At 50.7% G+C, this 21,283-nt stretch overlaps 1 protein-coding gene across 2 annotated transcripts in view; it reads right to left on the bottom strand.

Annotated features, from left to right (window-relative positions):
- Positions 1-21,283, bottom strand: part of SLC16A2 (solute carrier family 16 member 2) — a 100,622-nt gene that overhangs the window by 13,379 nt on the left and 65,960 nt on the right. For both annotated transcript variants that reach the window (XM_031944888.1, XM_023507155.2), the window contains exons 2-4: positions 8,408-8,552; positions 3,722-4,169; positions 2,762-2,914 (exon numbers count right to left, since the gene is read on the bottom strand). In XM_031944888.1, coding sequence (XP_031800748.1) covers positions 2,762-2,914; positions 3,722-4,169; positions 8,408-8,552 — 746 coding nt within the window. The remainder of the gene's footprint in view (positions 1-2,761; positions 2,915-3,721; positions 4,170-8,407; positions 8,553-21,283) is intronic.

Genomic DNA, 21,283 nt, shown 5'->3' with positions numbered 1-21,283 from the left:
TCATTAACTGACTTTAAAGAGTGTAATTACTGGCCCATTGTGTTTGGCTGCCTCTTAACATCCTCCCGGAGGCCTTGCCAAGGTTCCGAGATGAAACATCCCTCTTGGAACGGGCGGAAAGCTCGGTTCCAGCCGAGCCCGGGATCTTCCCGCGGGCACATGTGGTCCGGACCGCCCCGGGCGGGGGAGCCCCGGGGCCCCGCCCCGCCCCCAAGGCCGAGGAGCCCGGGCGCTCCCATCCCCCACCCCAGACGCCTCCCTCCCGGAGGCCTCCCTTGGCAGAAAGGGGGCCGGGATGAGGCGCGATCGTGGCCCAGTCCCTTCCCTCGCTGGGGCCCCGTGAGGAAAAGGAGAAAAAGTAGCCCCCTGCCTCCCGGGATCGCCGGCAGGCGAAAGGCCGGCAAACCTGGAAGTGGCAAAGGCATCTGGGGCTGCTGGGGGCCGGGGTGGGGGGGTGAGGGGTGGGGCTAACTAGGATTTCTATGGTTAAAAGCAACTTCTGCTGTGGAGAGTCCCTCCGGCCGGCCGAGCAGTTTTGCAACTCATGCAAGTGATCTGAGATCCAAAGGTTCTCAATCCCAGGGCCCGGAAAAATTTAGGAACATAAACTCCTGATTTTTCTCCACTTGGACTCTTTTCTTCAGTTCACACACTGCCAAACCCAGCTCCGAGAAGGGGGCTGCCGGAGGGGGCAGGGACTCCCCGGAGGGGGCCGGGACGCGAAGGGTGAGGAAGGCCCCCACAGGCTCGGGACCCAGAGCTTACGCCGTCTGTGGGCTGGGATCTCAGAGCCCCCGAGATCCCAGAACCCCTGAGCGGCCTCTAAACTCGCCTTCCTGGCTGCGAGGAGGCCCTGGCTACACAGCCTCTCCGATAGGATGGAGAAGAGCATGGGGCTCCAGCCCTTAGGTTTGTCTCAGAATTGATGCTCGCCATCCAGCGGGGAGGCTTTCACGTTGGGGAGAAATGAGTTCTTTATTAAGGTGTTGGGCAAGTCCCTTTCTTCTGCGCAATTGGATTTCCTCTCTAGCACGGGACGGTGGCAGTTAATAGAATTAGGACGATGATCAGAGCAATCATCATCTTGCCATTCTGGGGGGGGGCGCGTTGTGAGACTCCAAAGAGCCTCGGGGAGACCCTATTATTCTGTGGGGCGGATGCGGCCTCCCAGGGAGCTCTCTTGTCCTAAGGGACTATTTCTCCATTTAGCAAAGGTTTTTTTTACGGTTTCCTTGCTCGTTTCTCAGAACGGTCCATGATGGGATTTCTGAGCTGTTTCAGAGAGAAGAAAACTAACATGTGGAGATGAGCCATGGCTCGGCCAGCATGGCCCAGGCAGGGGATCTCAAACTGGGGCCTTTGGACTCAGAATCCAGGGCTCTTTCTATTCCAGTGGGTGAAGGGGGCGCTGCCGGGCAGCTCTTGGGAGTCCTGTGGGAAAAAAAAAGGCCCCTGGGGAGCTGGTGCTGGGCTACAAGGAAGGGGCCACCACCTCCCCACACTGCCGGGAAGCCGAGTGGCTCGGCTCCTCCCGAAAGGTCCCTCTCCAGCCAGCCCGGCCAAGGCTACTCCAACCCCGACGTTCCAATTCAGGTTTCCCCCCGGGAGACTAGGGAACGTCTATCTTTTTCTGGAGACCCCTCAACAACCTTGATTTGGGTTCAGAGCAAATGATTCCCAGGGACATGGGTATTGGACTGCCCACCAAGTCGGCAGGAGGGAGGATGGGAGGCCCGGGCCTCCCAGCCAAACCCTAGGCATGGAAAGAACATTGAGAACTTGGGCCTGCAGCAAATGGGAAAACGGAACTGCTGCGGCCCACCCGATGGTCAAATAAAGGTCCGGTCGGCACTGACGTTCACTGTTCTGTCTTGGCCCCATACTCCACGTTTCAAGGCTCCTCTCTGCCGTTCCATGTTCTAAACCTTCCCCACCCCTCGCCTTCCCCCCCAGCCCTGATATTCCCTGTTCAATCTGTGCTTCCCAATGCTAAAACCCTTTGCTGGTTCTTAAATTTTCTATTCAAAGGCCCCTCTTACCTCTGACATTCCATGCTCTAAGGACCGCTGCTCGGACCCAACATTTTCAGGTCCAATAATACCAATTTTGTTTGCCATCTGTCTACCATTTAAAAAATTTCAGAGTTTCCCCCCCATTTTGTTACCTGGACCTCCACCAAATCCTGCCAGGAAGTACAACAGGGATTTGACTCCCATTTTACAAAGGAGGGAACTGAGGCTCTGAGAGAATACAACTTGCCCACACTCACATGGGTAGAAAGTGTCACTGCTGGGATCTTAACTTGGGTCCTCCTGCCTCCAACCAAGATTTCCATGATCACTGGGGAGTCAAGGCAACTCTGATCCTTGTGCCTTCAGTCCCCCCAAATGGGAAGACTGATAATAGTAATTATTAACAATAACTTTCTTTGGAAGAGCTCAGAGAGGCTCATTTCATTTTTACACGCTCCCTGGGAGGTAGGAAGATAGCAATTTGTTGCCTCCACTGACTAGCTAAGATACCACAGACCTTGAAAAGCCCAAGGTCTGCGGCAGAGCCCAGAACCTCCCGCATTTTGATTGGAGGGAAGCTCTGACTGTTTAGCCACAGACACACTGCCTTGCCTTGGAGTGTGTGGGAATCTCCTCAGAAAAAGTGTGGGGGTGTGGGTCATCCTAAGATTGGGCTCTCCTCCCCTCATCACCCTTGTTCCTCCCAGCCCGCCCCGATTCCTCCTTGCTGGGCAAGGTCAACTGGGCACCTGTAGGTAGATCTTCTTTAGGCCGGGAATGGAGTCACTGATCCGGCCAGACACCAAGCGTCCGATGCCCGAGGTGGCCCCGATGCACACCAAGAGGACCCAGGTGTCCTTGATCATCTTCTCCCCGGTAAACTGCTTTTCCACGTACTTCATCTGAAATGAACAGCCCGGCCCCGGCCCCGAGGAAGCCACGGTGAACTGGTAGGCACATGTCCCGCCCGGCTTTTCAGGGGGAGCATCCTCATCTCTGGCCACCTTACGGCCTGGCACCAAGTCCCCCGGACTTGTGGATTCTTTAGCGGAAATGGCCTCATCAAGGGAGAGCTTCAAAGCAGGAGCCTGTTCTGTGAAGCCCTGCCTTGGTCCCGCTCTGCCACCCCAGCCCTCGGGCCTCTGCTTTTTTTGGATGTGCTTGGGGAAGTTGGCCCTTGGCTCCATTTTAAGGCATGCACAGAAAAAGGGAACCCTATGTGGTGCCGAAGGTGGGGATACTCTGGTTATTCCTTCCGATCTCCTTCTCCCTCGCCCCTATTCTTCTTCCCCTGGGATCCTCCAACCTCAGCCGTGGCTCCTTTCTCTCTGTGAATCTCAGAACTGGCAGCCAATTCAGATGCCATCTGAGTCAACTTGTCCCCGAGCAGGGTTGCCCTCGAATGCATCCGGCCTCCCCCTGAAAATGGCTAGTGAGGGAAAGGACCTCGCGACTTCCAAAGGCAGTTCCTTGCCCTGTGGGCCAGCTGATCATATCATACCCAGTGCCTCGGCTCCACCCTCTCTGGCCCCATCCCCCCCTTCTCCTCGACAGCCTCAGAAATCCCAAGAGACGGGGATTTGTTCTTTGCTCGAACTCCACTTGTTCCCCTCCTAGCCCTGGCTCCTTCCCTCCGGTCCAACCCGGGACAGCGCCCTGGCTCTGCCAGCCTGAAGGGAGGCTGGTTGAGGTTTAGGGAGACGGCTCACCAAGTGCACGTAGGGGATGAAATAGCCCAGAGCTGCCGTGGCGATGCCGAATGCCCAGATGCGGTAGGTTCTGTGATAGAAGACCCTCATGTTGCAGTAGTTGGTCAAGTGGCCCAGACACTGCTGCCGGAGGCTCCGGCCCACCTTGGCCCGGGGATTGTGGGTTGTGGGCAGGAGGGGCCGGTAGGTCAGCGACAGGAGCATGAGGACTAGCATGAAGATGCTGAGCACCTGGAGGGTATGTGCCAGCTGGATCTTGTCCCCCAGGATCTTCATCAGGAAAGGGAAGGACATGGAGAAGAGGCTGCTGGCAGCAGCTACCACCCCGTTGGCCAGCCCCAGGCGCCGCTGGAAGTAGTGGCCCAGGATGACCAGAGAAGGCTGGAAGGCAAAGGAACTCCCACAGCCAAACAGGATGCCATAGGTGAAGAAGCGGGCTTCCAGGGAGCTGGAGAGGAAAAAGAAGGGCAGTCCTAGGCATCTTGGGCTTCTCCAGCTCTGGGGCCATACACTGGCTTCCTTCACTCCTCCTCTTTTACCCTCTGTCCTTTCTTTCCTCCCTTTCCCCCTCTTTCCCTACCCAGAATCCAAGGGGCCACTGGCTGCTCCCCTCTCCGTTCCCACCCTCACGCTGAACACAGAGAGGACGAGGAGGGTCAGATGGTGATGAGGAAAGCCTTCCTTTTCAGGGCTGGAGACTCTGACAGGAATCTCAGCCCTGCTACTACCTAGCTATGTGACCTGAAGTAGAGAAATACCCTAAGTTTTCCTGATTTCTCACTTTTGTTCTCCTTAAAAATAAGATCCCAGTTGAGCAGGCAAGGTCAGAGTTCCCACAAGCTTGGAGAAGTATGACCTTGGGGAAGGGCAATCGGAAAGTCATTACTGAGGCCATTGAATTTTGCCACATTTTCCAGAGGAAAAAACTGAGGCTCCAAGAGGTCCGTGAGTTGCCCCAAATCCTACAGCTAATGTTTTAGGTAGTATTTGAATCTGGGTCTTTCTTACTCCCAGTCCAGTGTTCTAGCCATTACGGGTGCTGTCTCTCACAGAGCTGGGGTCATTGGTGAGCATCAGGCCAACTTGGAGCCCCCTGTGTTCAGGCCACCTGGGATTTGCTCAGCAGAAGCCATTCGATTTCCTGTGACTTGGGGGCAGTTTAAGCCAACAGAGCTCAAAGCCCTCTTCGATTCACCACAGCCCACTGTGGAGACCGGCTTGGCCATCATCCCTTTGCTTCTAGATGAGCCTGGTCAGCCTGGTCAGATGAGAATTGGTTGGGATTTTTTAGGCCTTTGAGGGAAAATTGAGCAACCCTTCTCATCTGCCTACCATTGGAAATTTAGCCTTCACCCCCAGACTCTGAAGTGGAAGGAACCTTAGGGCCACTGCCCAAAAGAAGAAAGAAGGAAGAGGAAGAGGAAGTAGCTGGGAGGGTTTCCATACCAACCATCACCGTGGCTCTCTATCTCCAAACATTGCCAGGATCGGGCCCTTGATGCAGGCAAAGTGTGAGAAGGAGATAAAGCCAAATGCCACCGGGCCCCTGTGGATACTGCCAGAGTGGGCACGTCAGCCAGGAAACCTTACGATGGCCGTTTGCCAAGTTACTAAGATAAAAGCCCAGAACTCTGGAGCTCAGTTTGCTCAGTGAGTACATCGAGGAAAAGCGAGGGGGCATTCTGGGCATTGATCGTGGTGACAGAGGGTATTCAGACCATCCCCGCCAGCATCCCCAGTCCTGAGGGACAAGACACCTTGGTCACCGTTTGGCAGACTTAGAGAGCGGCTAACGTGGATGGGAAGAGCCCCCAAATTGATCCGGAGCTGCTCCCGACTCAGAACGGTTCACGGCCTCCATCACCACTCCCCCCACTTCCTTGCCTTCTGAAATGACTGAAAATTCTGAGCGATACAACAGGAAGGACAGGTTTGGGCCTCCTGCTAGCAACCGAAGCTACTTTTCCATGGGAAGTGAAGCCAAATAACCTGGTCATTGGTGTGATGGAAAAAACATGAGTTTTGGACGCAGAGGACCTGGGTTCAGATCTCACTCTGCTACTTATTGCCCACAAAGTGAAGGCGTCGTATTTCATGGCCTCTGAGGACCTGAGCAGCTCTGACACCCCATGATTTCTGGCTCTGATGATGCATGTGTTCACAAGAAAAGCCAAGTTGTGGGGGCTTAAGGGCAAGATAGCTCCAAATGCAAGTTCTTTCATGGGGCAGTCCCTGCCATTGTACCCCACCCCCATTAGTGAACCCATGTGGACTGGAAGGGAAATGGGATCCTTATGTGCCTAGTTTGTTTACACTTTGCTGGGTCTTACAAAACAGCTCAGTGGCGAGCAGCGGAGGGGCCCCTCCTCCATCCTGTCAATGCCCCGGGCATGGCATTCCACTGGGGCACATGAGGCCGGATGCTGCAAGGGTCCTGAGAGGTGCAGGCAGCCGCCCCGTCTCCGGGGCGGGCTCCATGGGGGGTTTCCCCTTTTTTTCTGTCCCAATCTGATGGGATGGCGCCAAACCTTTTTCTGCCGGCCGAGTCTGAGCTTTGCTAGCAGGTCGAGTGGGAGCTCGGGTGGGTGGCCGGAAATGTTAGACTCATAAAGAAAGTTGGCTCGCCCTCAGAGAGCCCAGGACCATAAAATAAATGTTGTTTTTTTTTTTTAAAGCGATGACTCTTCTTGAGGCTACGAGTGCCAATGCCAGGTACCCTTCTGGAAAGAGATCGGTGGGGATGGGGAGATGAAAGACAGTACGCTACAGTGGCAAGAACACTGGATTTGAAGTCTAGAGAGCTGAGTTCAGATCTTGCCTGATGCTTCCTATCTGTGTGACCTTGGACAAGTTTTTCCCTCTGCCCAAACTGGGCCTCAGTTTTTGCCTCTGAAAAAACTGGGGTTTGGATTACACAATCACCTGGGTCCTTTCTGGCTGCGATGCCTCTTCCGACGCCCCTTGGATATTTAGCTCTGCTCACCTTTCTCTTGCATCACCGCCCCCATCTCCTCCATCTTCAGGCAGGTCGAGTCTCACATCGGCCCAGATTGATAAGGAATCCCCCTGATGACCCCACTTTCCACAACCCGAGGAAAGACTTGCTGATTGACTTCTTTCCCCACTCATACCCACTGGAGAGGGAGGATTTTGTGAGCCAGGAGGCACCTCTATCTCTCGGGGGGGGGGCAGATCCAGACTGCTTGGGGGTGACTTAGGGTGGGGGTGAGTCACTTTCTACAGCTGATGGACAGACCGGGATAGTGACAGGCTGCCACAATGGGAAGAGATTCGATTTCATCCTTTTGTTTGGTCCCAGGGGCCAAATTAAGAGCAATGGGTTTAGGTGGCAGAGGTTGGTTCTGAGGGAAAACTTCCTGCCAATGAGAGCTGTTCAGGAATGGAAAAGCCTCCCCCCCTTGCCTGATTTGTGGTATTCAGGCTTTCTGTTCAGCCTGGATTCGGTGCTTCTGCAGGAGTAGGACAGATGGGTTCTGTGGCCTGATCCCAGCCGGGCATTCTGCTAAATATTCCCATCTCTTCCTCTCTCCTACTGAAAACTGGCTCGGGCTGGCTCTGGTTCTACCTGGACCCACATCATTCAAGCCTGGAGGTGGCAATTGGAAACAATCTGAAGGAGGGCCACGGATATAAACGCACCTTGAGGTGAGTTCACCTCTTCATAGGGCTGATCTGTCCTCAAGAACAGGCTCAGAGGCAGAGAAACTGAGTTCCAGTGGTAGCTCTGCTACCTTCTGCCTGTGTGATTGTGGGCCGCTCCATTTCCTCTAGGAATGGTTTCCCGGCCCCCTATCGTAGGAGGATGATGATGACACAGAATGGGGTCCTAGAGGAGGCGGTGTGGCCCAGTGGAGAATCCTGGCTCTGGACTTTAAATTCTAGCCTTGCTCTGGCTGGGCCGGACAAGTTATCTTACCCACCAAGACTTCGGTTTCCTAAGTGTAAAAGTAAGGGATCTCTACTACAATCGCGAGGCCTTCATCTACAAATGTCAATAACTGTATTTCAGTGCAATCATCTTCCTTTGTAACCCAATGTACTTTCTTTTTATGCATTTAAAAGCCCTCTTTGCTAAGGGAGGCCAGAGGCCAAGGGTCTATTTCATAAAGGAGGTTAAAACCCCCAGGATTAGAGAAAGGCCTCTAAGATTCTTTCTGGCCCATGATCCTATGAGTCTGCCTCCTATCCCCTGAATCCCACCAACTGACTCCACGGGCACTCCCGGGAATACCCACGAGGGTAGAAAAGGAGAAGTGCCACCTTAGGCTGGCATGAGCATGGCTGGCAGCCTTTCCTCCCAAGTTGGTAGTTTTCTTTATCGGAAAAGGAGGACAACTTTCTTCTTAGACCCTCAGTATGGGCTTGGAGTGTCAACGTGGTGTCGGATGATACAAAGAAGTTAGATTCAACTCACTCTCTGTTAAAATGGGAATAAATACATTTGCTAGTCACCACACAGGACTGGCCAGTTTTGAATGAGCCTTAAAGCAATAGAGAAGTAGATCATTTGAGAGCTACATAAAGGTCAGGGTCCACGGGAGAACCAAGGACAGGGAAGATGGGCACCAAGTCGGTGACTCCTTGTACGGGCCAGGGAGGGCAAGAGGGCAAGGGGGAGGGGGAAGGGAAGGGACACGGACTGGGCTTGGGCAACCATGGTCTTACTTGGTGAAGGAACTGCTGAGGAGGCCAATGAAGGCGACAGCTGCCCCGGCCGTCGCTGGGATTCTGCAGCCCATCCGGTCGGTGAAGATGCTCACGATGGGGGAACACAAGAAGATCATTCCCATAGCCAGGGCTCCAACCCACGCTGTACAGAGACACCAAGGATAGTGAGACCCCCTGGATTAGGCGAGTGCCTGTTGGTCAGCTCCAGTTCTGAGAGCATCTCCCATATCATCACCCAGGCCATCCCCTCCCACCCCGGCCTCCCTAAGAGAGGCCTACCCGTGGCCACATAGTGACTTAGTGACCAGGACGTGGTCCTGGTCCTCCAGCTGCCAGTGCCCGAGAACCCAAACTGTCAGGATATTCCTTCCAAGACCTTTCCTACCAGTTCTTCAGGGGAAGGAGAAGCGGAACATTAGGAAGGCACTATGGGACAACGAACTTGGACGGGGAGACTGAGAGCATGGACTCTTGTTGCAATGCTCGATCACTCTCGAGATTGTGGGAAAGTCAAGACGTCATGGGATTTGGAACTGGAAGTTACCTGAGAAATCATCTATGTTCGGTTTCCTCATTCTACCAGTGAGGAAACTGAGGCCAGGAAAGATTAAGTAAAAATAAAAAGGAGAAGGTTGGCTAGATGACCCCAAGGCTAGGAATCCTCTTCTCCTCAGACTGTTACCACCTCTCTGTTCTCTCTTCTCCAGGCTACATAATCTTAGCTCCTTTAACTTTTCCTCCTCGGTTAATTGCCAGCCCTATAATTATCTTCCCACTTTCTTCTGAATGTGTTCCAAGTTTGCAGCAGCAGTAGCAGCAGCAGCAACAACAAGAAACACTACTCTGTTACGGGTAGTGGGATCGATCTCCTTTGAGTTGTGAGGGGTTGGATGAAACGGTGAAATACTGGGATTACTTTCTGGCCCCTCAAAACTCTGCTCCTCCTTGCAGCCTCCACAGAATCATGCTCCAACTAGATTACCCAATGGTTAGTGCATGCTGTTGGGGTGAAATAAGCTAGAACCCCATGAGGGCCAGTTTCTTTGATTCTGCTTCCTTGCTCTCCCCCCCCCCCCCACCCCAAACACTTAGCCCAAGCCTGGCTATCTTGCCAATGAGTATGGTAGGCCCCTGGAGAGACCAGGTGAGGGAAAGAATGGCCAGACTGTTTGGTTTAATGGAGAGGTTCACCATATTTGTGTTTTATGTTTGATATTTTCTAAACATAGTCTTAGGCAAGTCACACTTCCTCTCTGAAGGTCTCAATTTCTTTGTCTATTTTCAGTTTCCTTGTCAACCCTCTACAAGAGGGTTGAACTAAATAATCTCTATTCTGGACATTTCCAGTCTGTATCTATAATTTGATGATTACTAGAGTAACTCCATCCATGGTACTGAGAAAAGTAGTCCCCTGAGATGTGTTTTTTCATTGTTTCCCATAATTCCCTCCAAATTCAGAAGAAAGGAGATTTGCAAATAAGCAGCCCTATAGGATGACTACTGTGGAGTCTCCAGTTGCTAGCGCCCTCAATCGCAGAGATTGCTTTGGACCTACTTTTTCTATGTTGTCATGGTTTATCTGTGTATGTTGTTCCTCATTAATCAAATGTAAGCTCCCTGAGGAAAGGAGTTGGGTTTTCTCAGTCTTTGTATTCTCAGCATCTAACACAGGTACTGGCACATAGAAGGTGCTCCCGTTTGCTGAAAGGCACCAATAACTTGGGTACAAAGGACAGTGAGACAAGGGAACACGAAACGCTCAAATCCTAACATATTATAGCTGGAAGGAGCCTCGTTTATCATCTTCAACCTTTCTGACTCCCAAGTCCAGCCTTGACAACACTTCCTCTCAGGACTATGAAGGTGGGGGTCCAGGTGATAGGTAGGAGGGAGTCTGAGGGAAAGATCCCTTTTAGCTAGAGAGGGGGAGTCGGGGAAAGCTTCTTGGAAAAGGCGACATCTGCGTTTGGTTTTGGAGGAAGAACTTCAACAGGTGTAGACAGGTGTTAGGGTGAGTCCCACTGGGGACCTGTGTGAGTAGTAACAACCAGGACAGGCGATGGAGAAGAGTCTAATGTGGCTGGATCTTTTACTTGGTGAAGAGGAGCTAGGAAGAGCAGAACCAGATTGTGAGGGTTCTTGAATAGCAAGAATAAGAAATGATACTTTAATAAGTTGTGGGGGGCCTTTGAAGGAGCCAGATTTCCAAGGCTTGCCCTGACAATTAGCTCTCAAATGACACGTGGATTTGTTACCGGGTAGAAAAGCACTTTAAAAAATTCTCTTGCCTGTTAGAGTGCAAAGGTCATTGAACTTAGAGTCAAATCCCAACTCTTCTGCTTAATTACTGTGTTCCAGAGCAAATAAATGGTTTCCCTTCTCCTCAGTTCCTCTATTTCCTTCACTGTCAAATGAAAGGAGCAGGCGAGATTCTGATCTTCCTTCCTGTCCAAAATCTCATGATCCTTGCTTACTTCCAGCTCCCAGTGCCTTCCCTCCCCAATCAACCAATTTCTGAGGGAGGGCCTCATTCTTTGAGAACGCATGTTCTGCCCTGTGGAACTCCCCCCCCCCTTCTCTCCCCTTTCCCTTCCCCCTCAGGTCTTGAGGATGAGCTATAAATATATTCACACATGCGCACTCTCCAACTCTTTCATCCAAGTACTTCAGAGGAGACCCTCCTCACAGCCGGGGCCCCCAAGCTCCTCTGAGGATTGTCAGGGAAGAAGGGGGAACCCACGGGAGTTGACCCAATGTCTGCATTCCATAGGCACCCCTTTCCCTCTTTCCTCGGCTCCGATTAAGGCTCTGGGGAGCAGTAAACATGTCCCACCAGCCCTGCCTGCTTCCTTACCCATGGGGCTCCTTGACACACACACAGACACAGACATACACACATGCACAGAGACACAGACACACTCACACCCCTTCTTCCTCAGGCTCCCAGGCCAACGCCAGTGCCTTTGAAGTTTCTGGGGAGACACTCTGAAAAGAACCCAGGGATCCAGGAGGGGAGAGATAACAGAGACTCCCTCCTCCATCTCCCCCGCTAGGCTGCCGCCAAACGACTCTCCAAATTAATTACGGGCCTTCAGGAATCGGTGTATTCAAAAGCATTCTTGTCATAAGTGGGGGCCCGACGCACAGGCTCACGGGAGGGAGGAGTGGAGCAAAGCCAAGGATAAGGGAGACAGACCGGGAGGGGGGAGGAAGGAAAGGAGAAGAAAGGAAGGAAGGAAGGAGAGAGTGAAGAAAATAAAGATGGAAAGGGGGGGGGGTGAAATAAGGGAGAAGGACCAAGACAGGGGAAGGCAGGAGGGAGGGAGGAGGGAGAGAAGGAGAGAGGGCAGAGGGAGGCGGGGGTGGGCTGGAGGGCGGCGAGCGCTGTCCGGAGGCCCGGGCTTAGTAGCAAGGTGGGCGCAGTCCAGAAAGAACAGCTAATAGGATTAAGTGGTCAGGCACCAAGTGCAGCCATCCGAAACAGCTGTACCCAGCATCGGGGAGGGGGCGCCCCCACGCCGCCTCCGGAAAGTGGATACTGTGTCTCTTACAGTGTCGGCTCCCCTCTGCCAATCCCCGGCCCCCAGGAGCCTGGAGGGCTCTCGGGAGAGACGTTTCCAGGTGGCTGGAAAATAGTAGTGGGGGACCTCGAAAGCGCTGGCAGGAGCACCCCGGGGGGCTTGTGGCACCCATAGGCCCACATGGAGAGGCTGGGAGCCATGACTTGAGGTTTTAGTTTGTGTTTGGCTCACCCTTGGGATCCTGAGCCCGGGAGAAGCCGTGGGATGGGGCGTGGTGAAGAGGGCACGAGTTGGGTATCAGTCATTACAGGACCTGGATTTGAATCCCACCTGTGCCACTTTCCAGAGAAATCGCTTTCTCTTTCCAGTTTCCATCTCGCAAGTGTTAGAGCAGGTACTTTTTCAGAGCTTTAGGACCCTTAGAGACCAACCCCCTTTTTCAAAGCAGGAAAGTAAAGGCTGGAGGCTAAGTGATCTGGGACCAAGTCACAGTCCAAGGAGCTGACTAGGACCCTAGACCACCGAAATCTTCCAGTGGACAAAAACCCTCTAGGTCACAGGAGAATCCTTCTGCCATGTGGGAGTACCTGGAGCAGAGAAGGCAGAGTATAGAGTGTTGGTTCCAGAATTGGTGGAGGGCTTTGGAGGTCTGTAGGAGACAGCACAAGGACTCGGACCTGTCTGTTCCTCCCTCGGCTCTCCCTAAATTCACGCTGCCATTAGCTGCTGGACTCCAGGCTCAAACACGGGCTGCCAGAAGGGATCCCACGCAGAACCAAGTATGCTTTCATACAAAAACCCTGGACTTGAGTCTCCTCTCTTGGTTCACAGGCCAAGCTGTTGAGTCATCCCAAAGTGGAATTAGGCAGTGGCAAGCTCCTCACGCCAGCAACAGTGAACATACAGGCCCTATTCTCCCCCCAAAGATGACCACTTTGATCACATAATGGCCCTACTCAACCTTCTGAGTCCTTTTCATTTCCTTTCATCCTTCTGCTCATCCACATCCCAACCACCTTTCACAGCTCAGTGGAGACCAAGCCTCCTCTGGCAAACATGGCGATGGAGTTTTTCTCTGCCAGGTTATCAAGCATCTTTTAACTGCTAAATCTCCCAGTCTTTCTGCAATCTTATTCTTTTTGATTTCTTTCAGGCTTTTGACACAGTTTACCACCATTTCTTCCTACTGAGATACCTTTTCAATTGACTTTCATCTTGGTTTGACTCCTCTTTGCTTCCTCTCAGTCTCCTTTGCTGAATCCTTCTTTTCTTCCCCCTTACTAAAACGCTCAGTCCTTAGCCCTCCTCTCCTCTCTCTCCACTCCCTTCCTGGCGATCTCATCAGTTTCCATGAGTCCAATAACTAACTCTAGACAGATGACTTTGAGATCTCTATCTCTAAATATCCAGACCCAGTCTCTTTCCTGAGCTGCAATTACACATCACTTGGCCATTCTGGAGGCATATCAGATCCACCACGTTCCAAAGGAAAATCATAATCTTTCCTCCCAAATTCATCCCCTTTCCAAACTTGCCCATTACTGCTGATGTTAGGCACCATTCTTCCAGTCACTCGGCTTCAAAACCTCAGGATTTTCTTGATTTTAGATACATGATTCTTCCACCCCCACTTGGGATATATTCCATCCACCTTAATTCCCTTCAGAGCACAGCTCAGGGGCCATTCCTACAGGAGGCCCATCTCCATCCTTTGCAGACGCTGGCACTTGGCCTCCTTGAAATGACTTTATATGTGTTTTGTGTTTAACATATGTTTAACAGGTACACTTAAGTAAGTTCCTTGAGGGCAGGGGCTGTTTCATTTTTGTCTTTGCATTTCCACCGCCTAGCCCAGGGCTTTAATAAATGATTGCTAAATTAATCGAATGAGTATAGGGGAAAGTGCCCTGGGCTGGGAAGAGAGAACATTTGAATTTTCAGAATCAGTCAATCAACATTTATTAAGAGCCCCTTCTTTGCCAGGTACCATGCTAAACATTTTCTCTCTGGGTCTCCACTTCTTCATCTGTATAATGGAAATGTTAGAAGAGATGAGTTCTATGTTCCCAAGCTTTTCTTCCAATTCCATCGCAGTTCCCCGTTCCAAGGCCCTTCCAGTTCTCCAGAGTAGGTGTGAGGGAGAAATGATAAAAAAGCCCAAAGAATTTCAGAGTTGGAAGGGCCCCGGGAGGCATCTGGACCAATCCATGGCCACACACGCATCCACCCGTCGAGTGCTCATCCGGCCTCTAACTGGATCTGCCATTACTTCCCCAAGTAGCCCATTATTCTATTCTCGGCCAGCTTCAGTTAGATTTTCTTAAGTGAACCCTCGATGGTCATTTCTCTACCTTCCCACTGCCCTCTAGGACCAAGCAAAGGAAAACTAATTTTTATCCAAATGATAACCTTTCAAATGCTTAAAGATAATAATTCCATTTCCCACTCCTCCCCTGTGCTGCCAGGTAACATCTTCATCCTATACCTTGATTCTCTAGTGCTGCGACTTCATCCATAGCCTCTGTAACCCATCTCCAGGCTCTGCCCTCTATTATTGAATCTCATACCTAAACCTGCAGAACGCCAGACCTGGGAGGAACAAGGAGGTTTCCAATGACTTATACGAGGTCACTCGGTAGAGAAGGATAGAATACTTGGATCCTGTTTCCAGGCTGTTGTCCCCGGATGAGAACGAGGGAACAATTTGACTGGAAGGATGAAGAGTTAAATGGGCCTGGAAAGATACTTGGGAGCCAGACTGTAGAGCGTCTTAAATGCCAGCCTAAGGAGTTCGCCTTGTATCCTAGAGACAATGGGGAGCCACCGAGGGGTTCAGGGTGGGGGGGTGATGTTGTTACACTTATGTATTTATATAATATTTGGGCAGCTGTGTGGAGGATGAATTGGAGAGGAGAGAGACTAGAGTTCAATCGATTAGTTAGGAGGCTATTCCCATAGATCAAGGAAAAAGTAACAAGGCTCTGAATTAGGGTGAAGGTAGTGAAGGTGGAAAGGAGTTGAATATATCTCATGTAAGCAGGTTGACGAATTAATTCCGGTGAATTAAGCATTGCCTTCCTCGCCTCTCTTTTAAAATGGCAAAGCCAACCCCTAAGTCGGCAAGAGTTTCTCCGGTGCATTGCTTTCTGGCAGAAAGGAGAGACATGCAGCAAAATAGGGACTGGAGGTGAGAGAGAGGGGAGGGGAGGAGATGGGAGAGAAGGGTCACCAAGAAGGGACCCGGGGGCTCTGCGACAAACCTTACCCCTCTCACAAGTGGGTAGCTGTCACAAATGGGAGATCTTGGCACTCGGTCTAGGTCCCTCTCTGGGAAGAGTGAGCCTGGGCAATTGAGACTCGGTTTCTTCATCTGCAAAATGGATTAAGAAGTCTTGTCCCATCTATTCCTAAGGGTGGTAGTGAATGATGCTTTTGGACGCCTTTAAAGAATCAGAAGAGTGCCCATCATGCTAATTATGCTCCAGTTCTTGGGGGCTAGGCAATGTCAATGCTCTCAGAAAAAAAAAAGTTAATTACCTTTGAATTCCAAGGCCTTAAGGACTGCAGCTCTCTCACCCCCCAGCCCCCGGTGCATACCTTTGTCTTAACTCTCCTGGTTACATAATAGAAAATGATCCTGAATGTTTCTTTTCTAGGAAAGGAGACAAAGAAAACCTAATAGTTTTAAGTGAAGGGCTCCAAATTTCCCTTGGTATTTTCATTATTTTCAAGATTCTCAGAAACTCAGAGTTAAGACTCTCTCCACCTCGGGGATTAGCCCCAGTGCCAAGGTTTTTGGACCCCCTTCTGACCGGGCCCCCCCTACCTGGCCCCTCCTGCTCGGATCCCTTGGCTGGCCCCTCCTGAGAGGGAAGGAGGGCCCAGAAGATGTGTGTGGATTTGAATGGGGAGGAGGGAACTTTCTTCCCTAGCCTGCCCTAGAAACGGTGGGGTCAGTCCCCTTTTAGATTCCTGGTTTACAATGCTAGCAAGGCCTTTTGCTTTGAGTTGGAGTGTTTTATTCTCTGACTTTAGGGGGTAAGTCTATAGAGAGGCCTGGGAAGATGGGAAAAGTCCGGGGAGGCAGAGACCTTGAAGGCCAACTTTGGCCCCTATTCAGTTTCCCAGAATGAGTTTGTGAGGCACATTTTCCCAGTAATCTGTCCTCTCGTGGCCCCTCACCGAGACTCAAGCCGTCACCCTCCAAATCAGAGTTTAGTGTCAAACCATGCCGATGAATCCCTCGGGGATAATAAAATGATTGGGGATGGTCAGATGGGTCTTTATGATAATATGGCAGCTTTTTCACATCTGAGGTTGAGCTCCTGAAAAATTGTATCCCTGTTTCCATTTGTATCCCCGGTGCTTAATAAGTTCTTTACACATAGTAGGCACTTAAAAATACTTTTTTTTATCCATCTATCCATCCATCCGTCCGTCCATCCCAAATATCTGTTGAGTCCCATAACAGTCTTGTGAGGGATGAGTGCACAGACTGATTGTTCCCTTTTATAGATGTGGAAACTGAGGCTACAAAACTAGTCATTGATAAGCTCCAGTCTTTGGTTCCAAATCCAATTTTCTTTGCGGTATATAACACGGGACACTGGATTAGCAGTCACAGAATATTAGAGATGAAAAGGGCTTCAGAAGGCATCTAGTTCAACCCATGACTGAATGAAATTCTCTTCCAAGGCATGCCAACTAATTGGTTATCCAGGCACTGCTTGAATACTTTTAGTGACTGGGAACTCACTACCTTATCCCCCTCCTCATCCATTTCACTTTTGGACAATGATGATTGTTACTGGGTTCTCCCTTGCACCAAATTTAGATCTGGTCTTGGTTCTGCCCTCTGGTGCCAAGATAAACAAACTTCGCCCTTCTTTCAGAAAATATTTCTTCAGCCCCGGCTCTGAGCTATCTCAGTGCCAGTCACCCACCATGTCACCTCTCTGAATCCTGCACTGGTGTGGCTGCAGTGGGGCCTGTGAAACTCCAGTTGTGGGGGGTGGGGGTGGGACGGTTTCCTTAAGAAGTGTCTCGATTTTGGGGACTGTACCAAGGCCAGCTGGGAAATGGCAGCAACAGATGGGTTCTGGTAATGCAGAGTGGGTGGGAGCGGGGGCGATTTCTCAGAGCGTCAGCCTGCCATCAGCGATGGCGCAGTCTGCCAGGCTGGGAGGTGGAAACGGCAACGCTAGCAGACCCACCCCCTCAGCTCTCTCCTGCCTCTCCCCCCTTCACCATACATAGCAGCTGTGTGTGTGATGAGCGGGGGCCCCACCTTCCCCCATGGGAGGAGATGGACAGGCCTGGTCTGCTCTTCCCAGACTCCCACATCCAGCAGCGGCAGCTCGATAGCATCAAAGGATGCTGTGCTTTGGAACTGGGAGAGACCTTAGGGATCACTTATACCAACTCCATTTTACTTAAGAAAGGATCAGAGGTCCTGAGGGAGCTAACGCTGGGCTCGGGCATATCCCCAAGCATCCCATGTTCCTCCAGCCACCTCCCTCTCAAAGTCACGGTAGCCATCACCTTGCCTCCAGGCCTCCCTTCTCTGCCATTCCAGAGTAGCATTTACTGCCCCTACCATTTCCATGGTACTTATCATGGAATTCTTGTGATACTGAAAGGCATCATGGTCTCATAGAAAGAACATTGGGTTTAGAGTCAGTCACCCCTTCTGCGACTTGGGGCAACTATCTTCCCATTTATGATCCTCAGTGGTCCCATCTGTAAAACGGATGAAGACGGTAGAGCACGCTGATTCTCAAACATTTTTGGCCCAGGCCCAGCAGGGCGTACATAGGCCCGAGCACGTGCTTACAAGTAGAAGCTCCATAGAATTGGTGGCACCCCCTAGGAAAGGAAGCTCAATGGGCTTAGCTGGCTTTTGTATCTATGGTGAGACTAATACTTCAAACAGGCATCGGGCCAGCCCCTGAGCTGACCAGGAGAGAGTGAGTTGGGTTGCCTTTTTGGTGACTGCTTCTTGATACCGAAACTCGCGTTTCTAACCCCAGTGTTCTCCCAGTCATACTAGGAAGTTGTGAGTCTGGGAAGGCCACGAAACCTTGAAAGGTCAACAGTGCCGTTGGATTGGCTCGTGGTGGCCGTAAGGAGGCTGGGCCCATCGTCAGTGACGAATTTGGGGCAAGAAGACATCAAATATTTAAGGACGAGTGTAAGTGGACAACCAGGGGGATCGGTCATATGTCAAGAATGACTGGCCACAGATGGCTAGCTGGAGCAGTGTCCTTGGAAGAGATGAATGTGTTGGCAAGGGGGCAAGGAGGGAGATCTAGGGTGGATTTCCTGGGCCATGGGCAAGAATCACACAGGGTGAAAAGGAAATGGGGTGTAATCTGTACTGGTGAAGGCATCTCTGAATCCCAGAGCAAGAAGGGATTTCACAGGCCATCTAGCCCAAGCAATATCTGCCCAAAGGCGCCTTTTACCATTCCCTAAAGAGCTGGCACCTAGCCTCTGCTTGAAGACATCTAGTAAGGGCCAAATCTACAGTCTCCCAAGGCAATCTCTTTCACTTTGGGCCACCTCATCAGGAGGTTTTTTGTGGATAGCAAATAATTGACCTCTTTGCAATCACCTCACATGTGACTTCTCTCAACACCCCTCAGGTGCTCAGTCGCTGTCAGAGCTGGGGTTTGAAACGGAGGCTTCAGGGGTTTTGGATCGCTTGTCCGAGCCCCCTAAGCTTCTCCCCATAGAAGTCTTTGGATTCTGTCAGCTCCTTGTCCCTGAGCTCACGAGATGTTCTGCATTTGGAGCAAGGCCTTTTTCAAAGAACTCCCAGCACTCCCATTTATCATCTCATTTGATCCTCCCAGAAGCCCTTCATTTAATAGGCCCAGAAGCCCCATTTTCAGCCTCCCACGCTCTGTCAGAATACAGGCCTGTTCCAAATGGTTACCTAACTTCTTTCTTTCATTTCCACAATACTTTTCAAAACCCTGAATCCCAAAGAATAATGGGGCCTCTGGCTGCAAACACTCCACTCCCCTACTTTCTTCTTCCTTGGCTTGCTAATAAAAATAAAACCAATTCCTGTTTCTAGGCCTCTTGAAGGTTTACAAAAAAAAAAAAAAAAACAACTTTCCTTACCAAAGCCATGGGAAATAGTTGGTACAAGCTTTCTTATCCTCATCTTTCAGAAGAGGAAGATGAAGTTTAGATCAGAACAATAGCTTGCCCAGGATCCTGCAAGAAGCAACCTATTTGAACCCAGATCCAGCCTGCCAATCAGGGGCTTCTTTTTGCTCCAGTTCACCCCTGCCCCTTTCCTTACTTGCCAGTCCCTGGAATGTTAGGATTCTTCTGGAAAGTTGTTCCCCAAATTCCTCTTTGCTCATCTGCTGGTCTAATTTTTACTCGTTTTCTCTAGGACCCAGCCTTGCCATTTACTAGCGGGGTGGTAAGTCACTGGAGGACTTCATGGAGGAGATGAGAGGTTGGAATAAGTGTCTAAAGTCTCTTAAAACTCTACCATCCTCAAACTGTGCATACCCTTTGACCCAGCAATGCTACTACTGGGCTTATACCCCAAGGAGATACTACAGGAGGGAACGGGCCCTGTATGTGCCAAAATGTTTGTGGCAGCCCTGTTTGCAGTGGCTAGAAGCTGGAAAATGAATGGATGCCCATCAATTGGAGAATGGCTGGGTAAATTGTGGTATATGAATGTTATGGAATATTATTGTTCTGTAAGAAACGACCAGAAGCAGGATGAATACAGAGAGGATTGGCGAGACTTAAATGAACTGATGCTGAGTGAAATGAGCAGAACCAGGAGATCATTGTACACTTCAACAACGATACTGGATGGGGATGTATTCTGATGGAAGTGGATTTCTCTGACAAAGAGAAGATCTAACTAGGTTTCAATTGATCAAGGATGGACAGAAGCAGCTACACCCAAAGAAAGAACACTGGGAAATGGATGTAAACTGTTTGCATTTTGTTTTTCTTCCTGGGTTATTTCTACCTTCTGAATCCAATTCTCCCTGAGCAACAAGAGAACTGTTTGGTTCTGCACACATAGATTGTATCTAGGATATACTGCGACATATTTAACATATATAGGACTGCTCGCCATCTGGGGGAGGGGGTGGAGGGAGGGAAGGGAAAAGTCGGAACAGAAGTGAGTGCAAGGGATAATGGTGTAAAAAATTACCCTGGCATGGGCTCTGTCAATAAAAAGTTATTATAATTAAAAAAAACAAAACTATCATCCTAGCATTCTAGGTCCAAAACTGAGCTTTCAGCCTGTTGTCCCACCGTGCTGAACCTCAGCTCTCTTAGCTGTAGAGTAGGAATGATGCCATCCAAAGTACCTATCTGACAAATAATTTTACAGAAAAGATTTTGTAGACCTTAGAGTGCTAAGTCAATGTCGGCCATCATTTTTCCTTTTCTTTCTTATGTTTTGACTGTGGGCCTAGCCTACTCACTGTTTGGGGGGTTACCAGAGGAATATTATAACCAGTTGTGTTAATTTTCCGTTTTGGGAGTTCAGAAGAGGTTGAAAGGCCCTATGCCTTCTGCAGGCCACCATTCTCCAAAACACCCTCACTCTATACTCTGTTGGGCCCTCGCATACTTTGGGACTGAGCTCACTGGGGCAGGGCCCGGGGCAGCCCAATGACCTAGAGACACCCTGGCATGGGTAGGAAGAAAGGATTGCAAGGACATTGGTTCTCAGCTTTCCCTGGAACAGTCTTCTCTGCCAATGGGCATGGATTTCATCACCTGCCTCAGGCTCGCTGGAGAGCCACAGAGACCGAGCTGGGCCTATACAAAGGGAAAAGTCCCTTCCCTCCAACTTAGCCATGTTCAAGGCTGATAAAAGCACCTCAGTCAACTTGGAAGAGCTTCTTTGACCACTAGCCTTTGTTAAAGGGCTTCAGTTATGCCCCCTCCTAGAAAGTCATAGGGTATAGAGCTGAAAAGGTCCTCGGATGAAAAAAAAACCAGGAAGCCCCTTCCCTTGGCTCCAAGTTGGGCTGAACACCCTGTAGCGCCTGGCACATTAGTAAGGGCTTAATGAGAGGTTGTTGACTGATTGACCGAAGGGGCTGGGGCCAGTTTCCTTTCCCGTGTTTCAGGAGGGATGGCAGAATTTCCAAGCCTGTTATCACAGCCCTGTTTCTGGACACACCTAACAAAGGGCCTCTGGTAGACGAGAGAGGTTCAGGGATTGTTCAATGCCTCAGGCCCTCTTTCAGGCTCCAAAGGCACCAGCCAGTCTCTGACAGGGAGCAGCTGCAATTCAGATACTTCCCAGGGTACTTGGATCCCACATGTTGCAGCCACATGGGAGCCCATGGAC

Source organism: Sarcophilus harrisii, chromosome X (assembly GCF_902635505.1).
Source record: "Sarcophilus harrisii chromosome X, mSarHar1.11, whole genome shotgun sequence".
In the NCBI taxonomy this organism is placed as follows: Eukaryota; Metazoa; Chordata; class Mammalia; order Dasyuromorphia; family Dasyuridae; genus Sarcophilus; species Sarcophilus harrisii.
This window is presented reverse-complemented; position numbering and strand designations above follow the sequence as displayed.